Source organism: Opisthocomus hoazin, chromosome 20 (genome assembly GCF_030867145.1).
Source record: "Opisthocomus hoazin isolate bOpiHoa1 chromosome 20, bOpiHoa1.hap1, whole genome shotgun sequence".
NCBI lineage: Eukaryota > Metazoa > Chordata > Aves > Opisthocomiformes > Opisthocomidae > Opisthocomus > Opisthocomus hoazin.
In genome coordinates, this window is record NC_134433.1 from 7,809,491 (window position 1) to 7,831,427 (window position 21,937).

Consider the following 21,937-nt stretch of genomic DNA (forward strand, 5'->3'; position numbering starts at 1 on the left):
GGGTTCAGACGGAACTTCCTCTGCTTCAGTTTGTGCCCGTTGCCCCTTGTCCTGTCGTTGGGCACCACTGAACTGAGTCAGGCCCCATCCTCCTGACACCCACCCTGAAGATATTTCTAAGGTCCCCTCTCAGCCTTCTCTTCTCCAGGCTGAACAAGCCCAGCTCCCTCAGCTTTTCCTTGTAGGAGAGATGCTCCAGTCCCCTCCTCATCCTCATAGCCCTCTGCTGGACTCTCCAGTAGCTCCTCATCTTTCTTGAACTGGGGAGCCCAGAACTGGAGACAGTACTCCAGATGGGGCCTCAGCAGGGCAGAGCAGAGGGGGAGGAGAACCTCCCTCGACCTGCTGCCCACACTCCTCTTAAAGCACCCCAGGAGCCCATTGGCCTTCTTGGCAGCCAGGGCACACTGCTGGCTCATGGTCACCTTATCACCCGCCAGCACACCCAGTCCCTCTCCACAGAGCTGCTCTCCAGCAGGTCAGCCCCAGCCTGTACTGGTGTCTGGGGTTGTTCCTCCCCAGGTGCAGGACCCTGCACTTGCCCTTGTTGAACCTCATCGGGTTCCTCTCTGCCCAACTTTCGGGTTGTGGAATCCTTTCCAGACGCCCCGTGTGGCTCCCCTGCCCGAGAGGTGCGACGAAAACGAAACGGAACCAAACGCAAAGGCCGGTCCTTCGCAAGTATTTGTCACAAATCTCCTTGTTCTTTTTTTTTAAAGCGACGGGTCACCACGGCAGCCGAAGGCCGAGGCGGGGCGCGGGGGGGTGCCCGGGCCCCTTCCCCGGGGCAGGGCCGGGCCGAGCGGACCCTCCCCCGCCCCGCCCCGTCCCGCGGCGGCCGGCGGCGGCGCGCGGACTGCAAGGCCCGGCAGGCGGCGGGCGGCGCGCAGGCGCGCTGGGCCGGGCTTGAGTGGCAAGTTGTTTGTTCCAGCGAGCACCAGCTGCTCGGCACCCCGCGCCGCCTGCCCGCCGCCCCGCCGGTCTCCCCCGGCCCGACTGCTGCTCCCGCATCCCCCCCGCAGCCGGGCGGGGGGAGAAGGAGCCAGGAGGAAGGAGGAAAAAAAAAAAAACAACAAACCAAACAGGCACCGACAATAACAGCCCCCCTCCCCCTCCCCATTCAAAAACACAAAATAAACCCCAGGGATAGATGAACTACAAATGAGAAAGAGGAAAAGATGGAACTGCACATCCTAGAGCACAGGCTCAGAGTGGCCAGCATAGCCAAGGAGAGCATCCAGTTGTTTACCTATGGATTAATCAAACTTGCTTTCCTGTCCTCCAAGACGAGGTAGGTGCTGGGGATGGGGCAGCGCGGGGGCCGGGCGCCCTCCTTGCGAGGGGACGGGGGGTGGGGGTACCCTCCTGGCTACGCGGGGGTCGGGTGCTGGGAGGGCACCCTCCTGCCTGCAGAGGGGCGGGGTGCTGGAGCGGGGGGCACCCTCCGTCCCTGCGAAGGGGCTGGGGTGGAGGGTACCTTCCTTGCAAGGGGGCAGGGCAGCCGGCTTCTTGCGAGGGGGTGGGTTGAGGGGGTTAGGGGCGCCCTGCTGCTTGGGGGGGAAAAAAAGCTGGGTCCTGGGGTGGAGGACACCCCCCCCTTGCAAGGGGGCAGGGTGTTGGGATGGGGGGGCAGGCTCCTTGCAAGGGGGCGGGGTGCCGGAGTGGGTGAGGGCACCCTCCTTGCAAGAAGTCAAGAGTGCGAGGTGAAGGGGGACACCCTCCGCGCCAAAGGGCAGGGGTCTTTAGGGGCGAGGGGGGACACCTGGGTCTGCTCTGCACACACCGCGCTGGAGTTTGGGGTCCCCCCGTACCGTTGCGGGGCAGCCCGCGGCGCGGCGGCCGCCTCCCGCTGCCCTTCCCGGGCCGCCTCGCCCGGCCAGGAGCGGATGAATGAGAACAGGTGGGGGGGGCCGGGGGGCGGCCGCCCGACAACAAAGGCGGCAGCGGGGAGGGGGAGGAGGGGTATTTTTCCTTTCGCCCCCCCCCCCCCCCCCCCCCCCCCCCTTGTTGTTCCTTGCAGCAGTTACTGGAAGAGCGACTCGTCCCCACGCCTGTTTGTTCCAAAAGGTGCTTTTTCGGTGCTGCTAAATTGGAGGGGGACGAGGGGAAATGCACGTTTGCACTTGGTTCTCTTTAAAAATTGTGGTATTGAGTAACATGGATTGTGATAGCTTTCGGGGGGGAAAAAAAAAAAACAAAACCGTAGTGGAAAGCACTCTGGTCAGTTCACTGAACGTGTATAAGCTGCTCAGGCCTTTTGCAGCAAAACAACTTGAATTGCAAATGCAAGTTCTTATGTCTTCTCCTAGCTTGTTGACTTTGTTGCTCTATTCAGTAAGAGGAATGGGAATGTAAATAACACAGCTCAAACTCTTCTCGTTTTTCCAGCCTGATGATTATTTCAGTTTTCTCCCTAGATTCAGCTTGGATAGCATTCTTATACAAAGGTGGGAAATTTTCTTTGGCAGTAGGAAAATAATAAATAGATAATAAATTTGCTTTTTATTTCTCAATTTGTTTTATTCCAAGTTGTATTTCAGTCCTCTCTCTGTGATAATGCTTACGGATGAATGGACCTAACTGTGGTGTAATTTGATTGCAATCCCTTATCATACTGTTGAACTTCATGCGTTGAAATTTCACTCTGATTTGGGGCTCATCCCATTTGGCTCACCACTGTTGTTGTTGCAGTGTAAAGTACATCAGCACCTTGTTTACTGCTGTCCCTGAATACTCAACAGGGCATTACAGGCTCTTCAATCTTAAATTTCTATTTTTAATGTGTTGTTGCATTATAATTGAAAGTGGTTGCTGATTTGGAGGGGGGGGGGATTGTTGCTCCCCCTCCCATGCTTAAAATGTCACTGTTAACGTCAACAGTGAAATCTTTAAATCTGTCACTCCTGATTCATAGACTGGGTTTTGGTAGGTTTTTTTTATTTTTTTAGTTTCAGGGAAGGTCCTGTTGTCTTTTTGTTTCACACTACACATCATAAACATTGGAAAGCTGTGAAAGGGTTAAGACAGTAAGATAAGCCTTTTGGGGTGTGTTACCTTGTCCTGCATTTGGGTGCAGCACTTGGCAGTTTGGTATTGCCTCTGGTCACTTTTCATGCACAGTGAGTATCCAGCTTTCCCTAACTTTCATGGAGTCTCACTGGTCAGGAGCAAAACTGTTTGTGGGAAGGTTTGTTGGTATGGAAAACTTCTGTTTATTTCCCTTTTGTTTGTTTTGTTGTTTTTGCAAACAGTAGAGGTGCAGGGGAGAGAAGAGGAAGCTTGTTTGTGTCATTCTTGAGACAAGTGATAGTACTGAAACATTGCTTTCTCCTGTGTGCTTTTTACGTGCCCTGAGGCAGACAAGGTCCCTGCCCCACGGACCTTCTGCTCTGATGGACAAACACCCTGCATGTGAGGAAGGTGAGGGTCTCTGGGAGATGCAACTCCATAAATTTATAATCCCGCTGTTTATTTTTCTTTCTCCTTTAAAAACTGAATGGGCCCAGGAGACAACAATGTTTTATATGGGTGCAAAGACACATCTCCCCTCCCAGTCACCCCGTCTGAGAAGGACTACTTGGGGAGAGGAAAGGGGAAGGTGGCCTATGTCGCTGCTAATATTTTCTGATGAAATAACAAAGATGCCAGTTACTTACACCACATATGTTTTTCCCATTGAGACCTTAAACAGAGTTTTTACCTGTGCTGCAAGGATGCCAGTAAGGAATAATGATTTGTGGGACAGATGTGATCCAAAGAGGTGGCAATGACATCATCAGTATCCTTATGTTAGTCATGCAAGAAACTACAAATTTTACATAGGCTCTTCTGAGAAGTCATCTGGGGGGAGCATTAGAGTCTCTTTCGTGTTCTCATACACCAGGGAAAAGGGCTGGAACAATTTTTTGAATCTTGTATGTTTTTCTTAATCCTCTTGGGAAGGAAAAGTAACAAATCTCCCTCTTTTTATTTGGCCTTTTGCCACTTTCAGTCTGCCCTGGTACATGGCATGAGCCTTGTACTTCAGCTTCTGCTACAATAGCAGTATTTTTTTGAACAAAGAACAGCAATTTTGGAACTATTCTGATGGCCAGAAGCAAGAAAGCAGTTAATGAGGTGAAGAGGTGAGACCAGCAGTGAATAAAACGGTGGGCTGAACCCAGCCAAAAGAAAACCACCGTTAATCATAACTTTAAGTTAGGCGTGAGGTATTTTATGCAAAGTTGCGTTAAGACAGGTAGTCCAGAAATAAATAACAGCGAAACTCCTAAGCAGTTACACTGAGCAATGTGCTGTTGATGCTCTGCTTGTGTAAGTGCAGCCCTGTTGATTTCAGCGGAGCTCTGCCAGGCACCCTGGTGGAGGATCAGATCCGTGTAATTTTTAGTTGCATGCTGAAGATTTGCACGTCTCTAATCTCTTTGCTGTTGCTGTCGTCATCATCCTAGTGTTTTACTGATGGTGTTGTGTCCGTGTTTGGCTTGAGAGTTCATTGGTGCCCAGAAACTTCACCTATTCAGAAGGCATGCTGTGTGCTTATGTATGCAAATAGAACAGCTGTGCCTGGTTTTTAACATCGCATCCTTTTTCTTTTGTACATGCCTCAGTAAATGTTGGTTCTCTGAGGGAGAGAACTGTGCTCATCTGTAAACTCCCACCTTCAGCTGCCTGTGTGCTGCAAAAAGGAGAGCTTCCCTCCTGCCAGAATTAAGTGTGCCCGGTTCCTTGGTCACAGTTAAACCATCTCAGGCTGTTGGGTGGTGTGCTGCAGGTAACCTGCTTGAGGACTTGACAGACATACTAATGTGCTGCTACATTCCTGTCTTGATTTTTTTTTTTTCCTAATTGCAAAATATTTTTAACTGCATCTCCTTTTCCTGCATATGAATTAAATCTGAATGGAGAGGGAGGAGGGACAGTCTTGGATAATGCTTGCACTGAACCACCGGTGCATGCAATAGGTAGAAGGAAGGTGAGCCTGACCTTGTGTTTTGAGTGTATATAAAAATACATGGAGAGTTTAGGTCCTGGTGTACAAAGTGGGGTCAGGGTTCTTCCAAGGACTGTATTGGTATAATGTAATTAGCCTGGTTTCTGGGTAGTACTTCGGTAGACCCTTGAACATCTGGAGTCAATGAGTTAAGTAGCCTTTCCTCTCTACATTCCGGTACCTAATATAAAGATTTGGTGGTAAACCGTAAAATAAAGTAGTTGAAGGAGAATGGTATTATTTAAATTCTAATGACATTAAGTTATAACCAGGATGAAGTTAAGAGGTTAGTTTGTTTGAAGGGCTGGGCAGTTAAAATAATTGTAGGTCATGTGTCTAGCGTCACAGCTTTAAAAATCTCTGAGAGTTTTCTCATACTGTTTAGTTTGAGATGGTTATTATTTCAGCTTGGTGAAGAGAAGGAACAAGCCCTCCACGTGTAAAGGGTAAGACCTTGGTCACAGAAATGTTCAAGGCAGCCATTTCAAAAGCATCTGTCAGTCTGGTTTCCTTCCCAAGATGCTCAGGTCTTACTGGAGAGGTGCATTTTGTGTATACTGGTGACTTGAAGCAGAATTACAGTCAGTTTGCAAGCTTGCAGATTTACAGAAAGCTGGCCATGCGAGTGAGAGACCTCCCAGAGAAGCCGGATGGGGTGGCAGAGCCAGGCTGCGCTCTGCCCCAGGTTTGGTGCTGCTTGTCGTGCTGCCTCTACCACGGGATGCTCGGAGGCAGGGGGTATGCTTAGAGTGGGGAGGTGCTTAAAAATATTCATTTTAATAAAAATGTAGCAAGAAGTAAACAGTGATAAACTGTACAGAATAAGCTAGGTTTTCTTTGGTCTTTGAACAAATAATGAAACTAGGTTTGTTAGCTAAGTTTGTGATGGTATTTTTGGTGATCTGTCCCTTTTGCTTAGTAATAATTGACACCTCTACTTAGGAACAGTGTGTTGTTGCTATTAATAAAAGTGTTTCTCATTCTCTCATCACTTGTTTACTGTCTAGGTGTCCTGAAATTGGAGATACTGTAATAAAAGGTCTATTTTGGATTTCAGAGCATAATAGGACAAACGTGCTTAAAATGTATCATTTGAGGACGTTGAAGAGATCAGTAGCCTGTTTCCTCTGGTATGAACTCAGACAAACAAAGGTTGCTTATGCCCTTTTATGAAATACAGATCGTTCTGCAACGTTGGGGGATAATCTGGCAAAGGCAAGTTACTCCTGTTGTTAACACACACACACACACACACCCCCCCCCCCCTTGGCTTTTGCCATCCTGTGTGTCCTGGGAAGACCACTGAATAAAGGCTTTTGCAGGTTATGAGAGAGTGTTTACTCATCTAAAACAGGTTGCTTATGTTTTCTTTTGGTGTGGCAAAGACTCTCAAATGCCTTGAGATTCCCCCTCCCCCCATGATACTATGTGCCTGTGGTATCTGAGGTTTGGGGACTTCTTTTTTAGTCTGACTTGGTGACCATCTGTTACAGAAGGACTGAGTGCTGATGTCCAGACACCACAGGAGGCTGGAGTGATGGGAAGCCTCGTGGCTACAGCTGCCTGCCTGGCCCTTCCCCAAAGCACTTTGCCTGCTTGTTTGCATCACCATGTGCATGTATGGTGCTGAACTTGGTGGTGAATATTCAGGGTGAGTAAGAGCTAGGGAGAATCAGATAAATGAGAAGGAGAGAGAGAAGTTACTTGTTTGGGCTAACAAAGGACATAAGCTCTTTAATTGTGAGTGTTGTCAATTTGTGTTCTGGGCTGCTGGATATTTCAGCTGCCGCTGGGCTGTGAGAACATTCTGCAGTGTTTTTATAAATTAAACCTTGGAAAGAGCAGGTTTCCTTCCTGATGGTGTCTTACTGTTTATTTACAAATGTTATTATTTCCCTTTTTTTTCTGCCTCTGGCACACGGGCTGACCAGTGGGGCACTACATGATTTTACATCTTTCTTTGCCTGTCCCGTCATGCAACCCTCAACCTACCGCGTGGTCTCACCAGGCTGTGGCTGATGCCAAGTCAGAGGCTGACAGGAGTGCTTAGAAACTAAAGGAGATTCAAAAGGTGGAACAGAAGTACAGGATCAAACCCACAGTATAGTCCTGGGGAGCACTATGTGCTGGAGAAGTGTTAGTTTAGATATTGGATGGTTTAACAGGGCTGGTTTTTTTTTTTTAAGGTTTGTTTTTTGGTTGGTTTTTTTTTTTCTTGTCTGAACTTGGACATTTGCCTTTTAAATAAATACCTGGCGGTAGTTTGTGGTGGCCTGGTTGTTTTTCCTTATTTCCCATGCTAAACTGTTTCCATCCATTGGCAGAGCTGTTGCATAGATGTAATGCATCATCTGGGGATAAGGTACAACATCAGTGATGTGAAGGAAACATCACTGGTGCCCACTAATGTTGAGCTGAGAAGTAAAAAGAGGAAAAAATATTTATCTTGTGCCATGTAACTTGTTAAAAATCCCTTCAGTTGAATATTTGTTTATCACTTTCAGATCAAAGTCAATATTTAAATGAAAAATGTGGCTTTCATTAGTTTCAAGACGGCTCCCTGCAAGCTGGGTGCTCTTATGCTTTAGCAGTAGAGCAAATGTATTGCAGGTCTGTTAAGGAAACGTATGACTATATTGTGCATTCGTCATCAAGAAGTAACAGCTGAGTTGTTCATTAACACAATAGTTTGAATCCACAGGCTACTCCTTGCACTGAGTTGTAACTTAAATTAGGCTCCATTTGATGGCTGGAACTATTTGACAATGCCTTGTTTGTGCTCTATAAATATGTAAATCTTTTCCCTTGATTCCTCTTTTTTTTTTTTTTAATCTGTTGAGCACACTACCTCATTTATCTAATACACAACTCCTTAATCGTCCTGCACATTTCAGTGTTTTAATATATTTGGACAAGGGCTACAATTTCTTTTTTTTTTCAGAGGAAACAGTGCAGATTTGTTCTGTTGTTTACTGCCAACTCCAGAGTAAACTCCAGCTCTGATCTGCTGATAGCTGAAGGCTGGTAAAGGAAGAATTATACAACAGGAATGTGAGGAAATAACTTCATTCATGGTACTTCAGAATCAACAGAGCAAAGCCTGTAAGTTGCAGTTATAATTTCAAAGTAAAAAGATTTCTCCTTCTCCCCCCACCCGAGCTCAGCTTGGTTTTGTGTAGCTACCTATAAGATGTATTTGTTAAGAGAGAAGCAACAGACAAATATGTTTTAATACGGAATAAAAGAAATAAAGATTGATTAAGCCTGTTTTGTGACTATACAGTCCCCTGTTAGTTTCAGACTTACTGCACGAAGTTTTACTGTGCTGACCATAGAAACAGAATCTGATCTCATTTTTGTGGTCTGATGTATAATAAACATTTTGTACCGGTTGATAAAGTTTTATTTTCACATCCAAAAAAAGCAGTGAATGCCTAAACTTCCTCACCAGCCAGAACCGACTTCCTTACTTTGGTCTGTTAAATGTGCTTGACTAGAGATTAAAATAAAAAGTCTACTTTCAGACTGCAGCCTGCTTTAGAAGGCTCACGGCAGTAATGCCAAGACATCAGAGTTGCTGTTTAGCACAAAGTTGACACGTGGAAAGGAGAAGCAGTGAGTTTGCTTGGTGTCAAGCAAACAATTTGTTAATCTTTTGGGGACTTCTGAGACATGCTTTTGTGGGGATGCCTTAGGAGGCAAAGGGATTTTTTCAGACCTTTGTGGTCCAGTTAAGTTTTGTTGACATGATGGAATAGAAGTTTTTAAGATACTTGTGCTACTTATTGGCCAGTAATTGTAAGGAGATGTAGGCTGTTATTGGTGGTAGTCTGTCCTTGACCCAAATTCTTTCAATACAAATTGTTTATAAAGTAGGAACCAAACCCTTTTGTTAGTGTGAATGTGTGTTTGATCAAGATGTAACTGTAGAGGAAAGTTTCCTTTTCTTTGCACCCAAAGTTTTAGTGTCCTCGTTACAAAGGATCCTGGTGATGTCATAAGGTGTTGCAAGCTACACCATGTAAGTTTAGAGTAAAATGCAACCTTTAAGTCTTACGTAAAGTATTCAAATAGGTGAATTAAAAAAAAAAAAATTGATACCGGGGGCATTTCTAAAGCTGGGAGGGGAAAATTTACAGGTTAGAACATGGATAGAACAGTTAAAACGTACTGTGACTCTCCCTGTCTTTTTCTGTTCAGGCTTTTTGGAAATGTTATGTGTCAGAGAATCTGGGTAATGATGTGCACTGGTTTTAATGATACCTGACTATTTATCCTAGTTCTATGGTTAAAAGATTAGTATTCAGCCCTTTATTATGCCACGCATACGTCCTGTTTAACAGGGTGAATTGGTTGAAGTTGGCAAGTCAGAGACCTTGATTGAAATGACTAATGTTGATCTTGTTTAACATTTGTAGCTTTCATTTCTTTTCCTAAAGAAAGATTGACTCTTCTCTTTTGATAACCTCTAAGGCACTCACTTGCAAATAAAGTAGTCTTGGCAAAAAGAAAAAAAGGTTGTTCTTAGTATTGAGAAGGACATAGTCTGTATGCATCTAAGCAACTGTGTACGTTTACATAGATTTACTTAGTCTTTATGCTTTTTTGAAAATGATGGGTGACTTATTATGTGATTAATCTTTCAATTGTGATCTTTTTCAAGCTGCTTTTGGGTGGAAATTGGAGTTCCATTGTAACATGGAAAACAAACATTTTCATTCACTGTATTTAAACTAAAAAGCAATATTAAATGCGCTGAGTATTTAGGAAGAAGGATCTCAGCCTGTTTTGTGTTTATAACTAAGCAGTGTAATGTGACCTGTATGAAACAAACGAAGCTGGTGGGGACTTGAGGTTCTGCTTGTCAAGGCATCGGAGCCTCCCAGCCCTATGTCTTGTTTGCAGACTGGGAGGAAAAAAACAAGCTTACTTGCTTTTTCAATTCCTAATTTGTTTCTCAGTCTGGCATGAACTAGTGATCATTCTGAACTAGACTGAGTAATTTGAAATGAGGAAAATATTCTCCCTTCTTGCAGAAGATGCTATTGCTGTCAAAATCTGGCTTGTTGTATAAATGGACTGGTTCCAGTTGCTTTGTCACCGATTCTCCTCAACTGACTTGTTTAATTGGCGTTGGAGTTTCAGTAGCAAACATACTTCTTTTGATAACTGTTATTTATCTTATTTACACCTAAGATGCCATCACTCAAAAAATTATTTCAGATACTTTTAAATCACATGAGCTAATCTTAAAATAAAATTGTGCTTTAATTGTTTTCATGTTTGAACTACGTGGTTGCAAAATGGAGGTGTTAGAATTAACCCGTCTCTCACCACTGTGCGGATAGGTTTAGGACAGTTTATGATATACTGAGATGTTTTGAGTTGCATGTTATCATCCATTTGGCATTTTCATAGGCCTAGCAGAGTTCTTATGTGTGTGGCTTGTTTGCATCTGCTAAGCTAGCAAGGTGTGAAACCATACGCTTGTGGCTCTCCTGAGCTTGCTGCAGGTTTTAGACTAGTTAGTGAACGGTTTTCTGTGGTGAGTGCTGGGACTATGTGTTGCACAGTACTTACCTTGAACGGGCTATAGGACACAAATTGAGATAGATTAGTGTTTTCTTAAGAGCAGACAGTCTATAGCAATTTCTGTGCAAATGAAATTAATACAGTATTCTGGAAAATGAAACGGATTTGAGTTACCTGCACTGCAGGCAAGGTAATGGTAGTTACAAATGTACAAAATGACTGGATTCCTAAAGAACAGAGCATCATTTTTGACACAGATTTTTTTTTTAAATGGTTGCTTTCTTTTCAGTGTTTCTGGCATACAGGTGTAACGGTATTTTGATGGCTGCCAGGAATCACTTTGCTAGACCAGTGTAATTTTGGCGAAGCACAGAAGAGATTAGCAAGAATTCAGCAGAAGGTGACGAAGCACAGGGTTGGCCTGGTGAATGAGCATGGATGCCTCGTAACTACATGGAAGCCTCATGCAGGACTTTGACAGTTGATGCTGTAGTAGAGCCTAACTGTTTTGTGTTGTTTTCAATCTAAGCCAGGTACCATGCTGTCGTCACAAAATTAGAAAATATCAAATCTTCGCAGAATGGCTGAGTCAAAAAGGAGTTCTCAAGATCATCTAGCCCAACCCCCCAGCTCAAGGCAGTGTCAACTAGAGCAGGTTGCTCAGGATTTTGTCCAGTTGGATCTTGTATTTAAAGCCGTGCTTGGAGCTTTGCTCTGTTCCCTGTTAACATGTTGTTGACCTTGTTGACATTGTAACACTTTGCTCCATTTGGCTTTAGTATCCGCATAGTATTATAATGCGTGATTTAATGTCTCATTTGAAAAGGGCAAAGTGTTTTTTGAATATAGGAGTGAGATTGTACAACATCTCGGTTTTAGAGAGAACTGTTGATACGGAGGAGAAACTGTCTACTGCAGTAATCTGTTGGTCCTTTACATTTCTTTGGGAGTGCTTCATCTGAAACTGCGTAGTGGCTGTAAACTGTGAAAAACTAGTTGGAGTTAGACCAGCCTCAAGGCTGCACTAACTTAAACTAGAGGTCAAAAAATTCCATGGCTGGGTAAGAGCAAAGCTTGCCTTGGGAAAGGGCATGTACTCGCTTCTGTACCAGTGCAGACAGCTGAATTACAGTTTGTAACTGTATTAGGTGGATGTACAAGACTAATGAAGCTACTTCTACCCAAGCCCTCTATACAGGAGTTCTATTTATGTCCTTGACATAAGTAAGGGAAAGTATTAGAAGGGCGTGAAGTTCAGAAGTTACTTGGTTTGACTTTAATGTACAGTATTGTATGGTGGATGCCATACAGTGTAAGTTGTGCTTTGGTTATTGTACGGTTTCTGAAACCCTCCTGCAATAGTGGTCATGTGATGAAACCATAGTATATGAAAGAGTTTTCTCTGTAGTCTTCATATTGGTATCAAGTTACTCGAAGGCCCTGCGTTTCTGAGCGGTTCTTGTAATTCCTGTATGTGCAGTCATTTTGTTGGCTTTATGCCTTGTCACATTACCCATCGCAGTGCTGTAATCTGGGGGCTGCTGGGACTTGACCCCAGGACAAGCGCTTTGTGTTGGTATGTAGGAAAGCCTTTTGTCAGAGAAGGATGAAAGTCTCCAAGGGAAGGAAGGGTTTGCACCGAATCACTGAGCTATCCCCTGGTAGCTCTTATGCCATGACAGACCAGAAATACTTTTCATTTGCACAGGAGTGTGAAATCAGCCTGGAATGACTAATAAAAAAGGACTTTGTGTCCTGTACCCGTTTGAATGGCTTTGTTCATTCTGATGGTGGTTGAATTGTAATCTTAGGCAATGATTTAAATATGAAATAGTCCCAAAACAATGCGGTTATCTATTAGCTTTTAATAATCTTGTGAGGCAGTGTATTTTGAATTGCTATCTCACTGTAAAGGTGATAATGACCTAATTATCGGTGGAGAAAAAACAGGAAGAAAATCAGAAATGATAAATAGTATGTGCACATATGTGTAAAATGGTTCATGTAAGATTTGTGTCCTTTTGAGATATACGTGAGCATATGCTTTAAATTAATTTTGTTCTATGTTTATAGTATATCACTGAGGCTTTAAACTGATACATCCTTGGCTGTCAATCCATGTTTGACAGCCTTCCATGGCATGTTACTGCTTTTTATCTCCTTTTGAATTCTCACTGACTGGAACATAACCGTGCATTTTTCTTACGGATTTGAAAATGACCACAGTAGTTAGAACAGTTAATGGCTCTAGCTTTAGGTGCCGTCTCCCCTGACTGGACAACTGAGGGTGTAGTTGGAGGATCATAGCAAAGCAGTTGATAAAATTCCTGGGCCCAAGTCGACAGTCCCACCTCCGGTGTTGTGGAAATTGCTGTTAACTTAGAGTGTGATCCAAGTTCAGGGGAAAAAAAAACCCTAAAAAACAACAGCAGAAAATAAAAAACCCACCCAGCAAAAAACCCTCACACCTTTGAAGCCAGATCCTTTTGGTTATGTTTATGGCACTGGCTCTCAGAGAGTTGCAGTAGTGCAGCTGTGGGATGGTTGATTTCAGAGTTGGACTAGAAATGATTGACTTCTTAACCTTTCTTTACTGCCCAGGAGAATGGGGGATGATTAGATCTTATTGTAGGGGTAGAAATAATGTATTTGTAAAGATGTGGGGTGTGCAAATAGTAATGATATTAACCTTTTTTTGATACTGTAGGGAAGGCTTATCCTGTATGTATTACTAGCATCATGTTTTGAATATTACATTTGTTCTTTTTATGGTTTTAATTCCAACAGTAATGTTTTTTCCCTTTCACTTGGATTTGAAAAAACTTAGTGACAGGAATAGAACAGTTCTTGGGTTCAGAATACAGTGGTACATTTTCCGTGGCTTGTTTAAACGGATGCTGATTATATATTCCTTGCAGGATCAACACAGAGAAAAGGACAGTGAAAGAATTTCATGGTGCTCTTTAAAAGAGTCTTACATAAAATAAAGTTTAAAATGAATTAGGACCTATCGTTTAAGCAGTTGTCAGATGTTCTCAGTGTCAGATTTTCTTCCCACTTAATGTTCACTTTATATCAAATCTAATGTGAGGTACATGGTAATATTTTTCAGAATCACCTAAGTCCTATTTAAAAGAAACAACTTAAGTACTTGGCACCCCAAGGCTCATTGGAAGCCGGTGGGGCTTACACTCTGAAATGTGTGTTGCTGTTGGAGAGGAAGACACTTAGGGATTTTAAAAGTCCTGGACAGGCTAGCTGACGACATTCAGGACAAGAGCATGGTAAAAACGCACGAAGGGTGGGGAGGCTTAGTGTGGCTGTTCGTCCAGGCAAGAGTGAGGGTGTATGCTTAGGGAATCAAAATGGGGGTCTCCTTGTTCTTCCCTCTCCACATAACCACGTGGGTTAGGGATTCGCTGTACTCTGTTTCTTTGGCAGAGCAGATCGGGCCCTGCACGGCCCCACTGTGCAGCAGCAATCCCTGCAGTCGCCAGGCCCTGGGCAGCCCGGGGAGCAGCCGCGGCAGTGCGTGCTGACTGCACCTCCGAGGGGCGGGGAGATGCGGCGGACTTTCTTTGCAGAGGAGGAAACTGAGGCACGTAGGAGGGCAAGTGGCTTATACCTCTCACAAAGCAGGTCTGCAGTAGGACCTGGCTGTGTTTTTTCCAGGTCCTGCATCGTCTCCACCACTAGAACCGCCTCTTTTAGGTAGGACAGATGAAGGCCATATTTACAGTCTGTGTTTGTATTAGGCACTTGAAATCCTTGTCATCCAGCTGCTGCCATCTTTTTTCCTTTTTCCTTTTCTCTTCTTAGATTTTCTAGGTTTGTTAGTGGAGGTGTGGCTTGTTGTCTTTGCTTATACCTGGAGAGAGAAATAGAAGTTGAAAGATGTCCGTTTGAGCTTCCAGTAATAACAGCAGTCTTCCTGAGACTCATAAAGAAAACAACCAGGAATATACTTGTATGCATGTGTGGTTTTTAATACACATAAACATACATATGCTTGTATGTGTATAATATATATGTAGGTATATATGTGTGATTCCAAAGTCATAGTGCTCCTGAAATGGAAATTGCCTCAGCTAGAAATGAGAGGTAGCTCGTGCTGACAAACAAAACCACATGTTTTTAGGGGCTCTAATAGCTGTGCTTCAGGACAGAGAATGTCTCTCTTCCCAGTATTCTTCTGATGACAGCTGCCACAACGAAGGCTGACTATGAAGAATATATTTTCACACGGCTGTATCCTGGGCACTGAGAAGACTCTTGAGCTCAGAACAATAGCAGAATGCAGAGCTGCCAGCAGGGAGTCTGAGTGGACAAGTATAATCATGCACTGCTCAGCTTTCAAGGAAATTACAGTTGTGCACTGACTTGCTCATAATAGTGATGCATTGTTTAGCTTAATAACTTATCAGCTCTCCAGGAACCAGCTAGTGATCACTGTCATCATACACTGCTAATCATTCTGTTCTCATATTGTCCCAAGACGAACTAAGGACCTGTCACATCACCTATTAAACTGGCAAACTGAGTGCACTGTAGTAGTTATTTTAACGTAGAAGAAACAGTATTGCCCACCTTTTTTGTTCTCTTGTTTTGTCATTACCTTTATCATAAGTAATTGTGCATGTAGGTTTTTTTTAGATGTCAGGTTGAAAGGACGTTGTGAAATTGTGGGGGGGGTTTTGTGTTTGTAGAGTCTTTGTTAAATTGCTGTTCTTTGTGATAACTGCTAGGGAACTGAATCTGAAGTCTGATTTTTAAGGAACATTTGTTTTTCATAAAGCATTTGGGGCAAAGGGGCGATTTTCTGTGGTGCTTGTCTGTAGTACCTAGGCTCCTGTCAATCACTAGTAAATGTAGCTTGACAATGGCCCTGTGTAGCAGTGAAGAGTGATTATCCCTCTCATACAGACGGGGAATTTGGGCACGGGAAGGTTGAGTGATTTACCCACAGGCATGCAGGGAGCTGTGGAAGAACAAGAAGGAGAAGCAAGCTGGTTTGAGTCCTGATCCCGATAGGCCATATATCCTTGCTGAACGCATGCTGGCTTCTTGTCAAAGGGTTATTTGTGTGCTCTGAGCTGCTAGCACTGAAGGAGCCTTGGAGCATTGCTTCTGAAGGAAAAGCGGCAACTAATACACAAATAGATTTTACTAGATAATATATCTGAATCTGTTCTTTAAGTGGCAATGTTTTAAACTCTTCTGACTCTGACTTTACTGCTGCCACTGCTTAATTTTTCCTTACTAGCTGGAAAACCTGGGGACAAGGCATTGGGATCTTATTTTGCACTTTGTAGGTTCTTAATTTGGTGGCTGTGGGTGGAAAGCTAAAACTTACTACCTCAAGACCAATCCACACAGCAAGAACATATCTGTAGCTTTAAGCTAGGTAGCTTGGATAAATCTGGTGCTGTAACCAGGAAAGCACAGAACTTGGCATGGACTTAAGCAATCAAGTGTTTACCCTGTCTTTAGAGGGATTTTTTAGTAGTTCATGCTGGTCTGTGCTGCTACGTATAGGAGAGCCCTTTTCTTCATGCACTGACAGCAACAAGGGGCAGATGCCAAATAAAAAGCATTCTTGTGCAGTACTGCAAAACAGTGTTGTTTACCAACATCTAAATAAAAGACCCTGGAGTAGTGCAAAATACCAAAGCTGTGGGGACACTTTTTCACAGTCAGTAGTGCACAGATACGTGAGTCATGGTGGGGGAGATCACCAGCCTGTTCCATACTGGGGGCTGAAATGATGCATCTATTAAAAGGAGAGGGAGAAACAGATGGATGTGCCCGACTGAAACAAGCCTCCTTGCTGTTCTGAATAGTGCAGGCAGCTGCAGGGTAATACCTACTGATCTCAGGAATTGTGCAAGCAGTGGGGTGGGCTATTTTTATTAGACCAGAATGAACACACCAGGATTTAAATGAAACCCTGAGCATTTCCGTGTTTTTCCAGTTGTTTGAGGTGTTTGCTTTGGTTTCACCTCTCCTGTGTCTGTCTTGAGAAAGACAATAGTATCTCTCGATCGGTGACGACTAGAATTAAAATAGAAAGGAGCCTTCTGCTGTAAGATTTATTGCCTGACACATCTATGTTGTCTGATAAAGTGTCATCTTTTGTTATGTTTTGAGAAGATGCCACCTGACTGTGATATCTCTGAAATGCATGAGAAAACATTTGGCCGCACCTATTCTTGTCAATTGTGGCAGTATTATTCTAGCTCAAATTGTATAGGTCTTTGTGTGTAGTATTGAAAATTTAGGTTGAGCCTCTGCTAATAAACAGACAAGATCAGGTTGTTGCGAAATGGTGGTCTCTACAGAGCCTGAGCTTTGTGTATGCTTCAAATGCATCACCTAATTCTGGCAGCAAGAAGTGAGAAAAGTGCTGAGAAAGTATGTCTTGTCACCAAGACAGGTTTCATAATAAGGAAATACCTGAAGCTTACAGGCGTGGCTTTCTCATTTCCAGGAGAAAGTTTCCCACTTCTTCAGGAGTTTGCCATCTTTGTTCGAAAACAATTGTTCAGGTAGTTTCCTACTGCAAATAAGCCCTGTTTTATTGGTTCCAGTTGCCGTAGGGCCAACAGATGGCATTCGGCCCAAACTCCAAGGTTGTAGTAGCTCACTATATTTTCCATTGTACTAAATTGAGAAGTATTACCAGGTAAAAAAATAGAATTGAACTGGAAAGCCTAAAACCTGGTATGAAATAATGCCAGTGTGTACTTTAATACAGCGTAACAACTGTGTAATGATTTACCTTACTGTTTGTATTGAAGTATAGCTGACTTGGTAGTTACGCTTGACTAGAGCTTTTTGTTGCAAGAGGTACTTCTTCCTTTACCCTGCTTACAGATACAAGAGTAGAAATGTCAATATTCAAGCCAATGATTTGGTTACAAAAGTGCGTGGGTTGCCCTGATAGCCCAGTTCTATGCCTAGCAAAGACAACAACTTTCTCTTCATTTATGTCAGTGAGTTAGAGCCCTGGCTGAAAAATTTATGTGAAAGGGAATGTTTCTGCAAACTCCTGTTCATGCGAATTGGACATCAGTATGCTTGAGGTTTCTGGGAAAATAACCCTTTTTGCTGGATGCAGCATGCATTAGGAACCTTGAATTAATCCATGTTATATTAAAGCAAACTCTTGATTGTCTGTGGGTGAATTGTGTAAATGAAGTTCCTGTACAAAGGGGCAAAACATGCAGTCTGGATCTAGATGAGCAGCCTGAAAACAGCATGTCACCTTCTCGTGGCATTTTGTTGTTGATTTCCCAGCTTGGGAAACTCAGCAGGTGACAGGATTGCTGCCACTTCATTCCACAACATCCCATTCCAGACTCATTTGTATAATTTCTGCTACTTAAACTTTTGCTTTGCCAAGGCTCTCCCATCCCTTTGTTCTCCTGGATAACTTCTGTTTACAGTGCTCCCATACGGTTGCTCAGCAGGTCTGCCATGGTTTGAAGCCATTGTGTGTTGTGGTGAGTGTGAAGACGCTGATACTCTGTGTGATGGTTGCCTAAGCCTTGCTCTTTACCTCTTCTGCTTTTATTGCTATTACTGCCTTTGTGGCTGTGAGATTCTGTTCAGTGCTAGTTTGTTGAAGGAAAAAATCCATAGTGGCTCTGTACCATCATCTCAAAGAATGGCTGTTCACCAGACTCTTGATGGCAAGGTTTGAGAAGAAATTATTTTGCTCCTTGGGCATGAAAATGCTGATAAAGAGTGTTACTGGCACAGGACTGCCTTTGCCTGGGAGTCTGGCCAGACAGAAATTTTGTTTCCATCTAAGACATGGGTCTGCACACTCAGTAGTCTTTTCCATAGATGTTTTGTTTATAGCTGTCAGTGCTTCTAAAGAGCAAGATGCGATGCCTCGCACTGAGAATAGCCCATGATGCCTCAGAACATCTCTCAAACTGCTAGGCAGTAGTGGGCTGCCACGCTGGGAGAGGGGGAATGTGGGTAAGAATGGGTGTTAGACTTATTCAGGGGTCTAGGAAAACTTACATGTGAATTTTGGGATTTTGTGTTGAGCTCTGTTTTTGGAATTGAGGGGAACATCTTCTCTACCCATCTATTGTATAGGCTTAGGTGAAGAGGTTCATCCATTGGGTACCGGTCACAGTAGTGCTGACCTCTTTACACCACCTTTGTTTAGAGCAGCAAAGACTAAAGTTTGCTAGTGCTCAGATAATTGCAGTAAAAACGTCCAGTCGTTTTATTTTCACCAAGTCTTTATAATTTTGGAACCTCATTTTGTGCTTTTTCAGGTACTGTGCATGATGGTATTACAGCTGGCAGTGATACAGGCTCACTGCAGTCAGAGCAATACTCTTCATTCGAGGAAGAAGTTAGCAGGAGCATGGCTCAACATTGAATGGCTTTTGGTAGACAATGAGCGAACTAAGCCTGTGTAATGGGAGAAATCTTTATTCAACCAAAAGCAATGGGTGAATTGACATTAATGTAATGGGAAGGGATGGACTTTGTCCCTATCTGCTGATAGATTCAAGTGTTGCTTTCTTTTTCCAGCACACTTATGTTCATTTCTTTAAGTAGGAGACGATGCCCACTGCTCACACAGCTCAAGAATGAAGCCTTATGCACCAACTAAAACTCTGGCACTTGTAGCTTTACCTATTGCAGCCTCAGGTGAAACTGAAGCTTATTTTACAGAAATCCAGTAAATCATGCTTCAGCTTTTCTTTGGACAGGTCAGCAGTGACTAGCTTGGAAACCTTGGTATGCTGTTGGATGTCTGTTGTGGAGAAAGCTTGTGTGTGATTTGATCTAAAAGATTTCCCTCCCTCCCTCCCTTGTTTATTCATCTGAACACAGAATTATTACTTTGACATTGTGTGAGCTGATTTCCAGGAAGATAACTCCCTTCCCTGCAGAGCACGCGGCCTGGCACTGGAGCTTCCCAGGAAATCTATCAAAACTGCTTCACCTTGGTCTGTGTACCTTCACTGTGTGTAACATTACAAGTAAACTGGTGGTAGACTTCAGTATAGGCTTGCACACTGACAGATTTGAAGCAATAAGCTCTGTAAAGTAATTTTTAGTATTTTTACCCATGCATTTGTATGACCACATGGAGCCTCCTCCTGAAATGATTTGGTCTGCAGATGACAGGCTGGGAGCACGTTTCCTTCCTGGTGCCATGTAGAAAAGCAGTGTCATATAGTTATGTGTCACCAAACTAGGGATGTCATGGCTGCGTCCAGAATTGGGAAGTATCACGTTGGGAGACTGGCTTCAGTGGAATTATCTGGTGTTCAGGTTAGCTGAATCATTACTGGCTTTCTCAAAACCCCAGAATGTCCCCTCATCGCTTTCTTCCTTAATTAACCTGTTTTTCTTGGTCTGGATTGTTGATCCTTAAATAATGACATCCTTCATGAAAACAGTTCTTCTGTTTAGAAAAGATGCACAGACTCTGCTTCTCTGTGGGCTCAGTTCAGGATTTGTTCTCTTGGTTTGTGCTTGCATCTTACTAAGAGTCCAGAGTGCTTGGGGATTCAGGGATTGTGTTTGACTCTCAGAAAATTCTTTTGGTCCCTTTGCTGACAGTTTGTCTTCAGCTTTCCGTCTTTTGAAATTGTCTGCAAGTTCTGTGCTGACAATCCATCAATCTGTCGTACAAGACAAGGAATGAGTGACGTTACTTGTTTCAACATATCATAACTGTTACGCTTGCTCCCTCAAGCCCTGTAAAGTCTTGATATGTCAGGATGTGTGGGAGAGGGTTGTGTATATTTTTGTTGTTGGGGAACCTCCTTTTGGGTCCTTTATCTTTTACATCTCAGGCCTTGGGGGTATTTGGTTCTGAAAATGTGCTGTTTTGAAGAAATGCTTGTGCTTAGCTGGCTAAAGGCTTTGCTTCTGAAGCAGTGGGATTTGTGTCTAGCTAAGCAAGCGTCTTGGGGCAGAGGCTGTGCATGCGAGAGGCCTGAATGCAGGCTGGAAGCTGTTGCAGTACAGATGGTAGAATAGTGGACAGGGTGAATACCATACAGAGGACTTAGAAGTTATGGGCTTGACACAGGAATTACTAGATCAGTTTTTTCAGCTTATGTTTTGCAGAAGGTTAAACTGTATAATTACAAAGCCTTTCATCTTCTCTCTTTCTCTCTCTCTCTCTCTCTCTCTCCCTCACACACACACGTACAAAATAATGTCCTCCCATTATGTTTTTCATTCTTTCTCTTTAGTCTGCAGAAAGCAAATTCCTGCAGAGTTCCTGACATGGAGACTGATAACACTGGCCTGTAATAGTGAAGTAGGAGCTGAAGCTACAGCTGTTTCCTAGTTTTCAGCCCAGGGCTCTTGCGGCGTAGCTGATGGAAGATTCCCCAGTGAAGCCTCACTAGGGCAATGCGTCCTCTTGCTGCATCAAAGTCCAGTTGTGAGTCTGAGTGCCCAGGACGGGAGAAGGCAGTGGTTATAGAGGCTGAGCAGGCAGCACTTCTGTAGCGAGTACAGAACAAGGAACCAGGCTTCCCAGCTTCTGTTCTTAGCTCAGTAACTAATTCATTGCAAAGCCTTTTGCAAATCAGTCAGGCCTAATCCTGCACGTATAGCAGCCCCCGATAAAATCCTTTCAGTTTTTCATTGGGGACATAGGATCAGCTTCTTAACTGCTGGTTTTCTGTCACTCGGTGGAACTGAGGGAATGAAAATCAACATCTTTATGCAGAAAGTGTGATAATTTGTTGATGTTTGTGAAGCAGTAACGTGGGCATCACTGTGTGACCTGGCATCCATAAAGTGGATTGATTGCAGTTATCAGCTGGGTCTCTGGAGCATGGGATTTTTGGCCTCTCTCATCAGAATACAATTTTACATGATTGTAGAGGATAATGCTGGAAATGCCTCTGCACTGGGCTTGCCACATGTCCAGATGGCAAGGTCAGTGTAGTGTGGGCCTTGCTCAGCTGCTTTGTATGCCAGCGTTAGGTGTTGCTGCTTCTTTCTCTCTTTATGCTACTGGCTCAGCTAGAAATTGAGGACTTCTGTGGCTGACAGTAAATTCAGAGAGTTGGAAATTAGTACCTACAGTGAACTCTGCTTTTATCTGCCTTAAATTAATTTCCCACCCTTTTGCAAAGGTGAATGGGAATGCTTGTTTTTGTATGGTACTTTTGCTTTAAAATAATCTGAGCTGTAATCTTAAAATGAAATGGAGTTAAAAACATTCTGCGCTAGGAGTTAATTTCTAGAGTATTTTGTAAGATAAAAGGGCACAACAAAAAGGATACTATAATGTGCAAAACCCTTACCTTTCCATTTGGCTAGGATGTATTTTGTAGTGTGTGCAGTTCTGGTATCTGCCGAGTGCAGCATCTTGCTCTGCTGGTCTGTGTGAGGCTTTATTTTCCTGCTGCAGGG

General features: G+C 43.6%; 1 protein-coding gene across 1 annotated transcript in view; it reads left to right on the forward strand.

Moving 5' to 3' along the window:
- The first annotated feature begins 892 nt into the window (after window positions 1-892).
- CASTOR2 (cytosolic arginine sensor for mTORC1 subunit 2) overlaps window positions 893-21,937 on the forward strand; it is a 134,252-nt gene continuing 113,207 nt past the window's right edge. Inside the window, exon 1 of the mRNA XM_075440036.1 lies at window positions 893-1,291. Within this exon, the coding sequence (XP_075296151.1) occupies window positions 1,179-1,291 (113 nt within the window). The 5' untranslated portion in view covers window positions 893-1,178. The remainder of the gene's footprint in view (window positions 1,292-21,937) is intronic.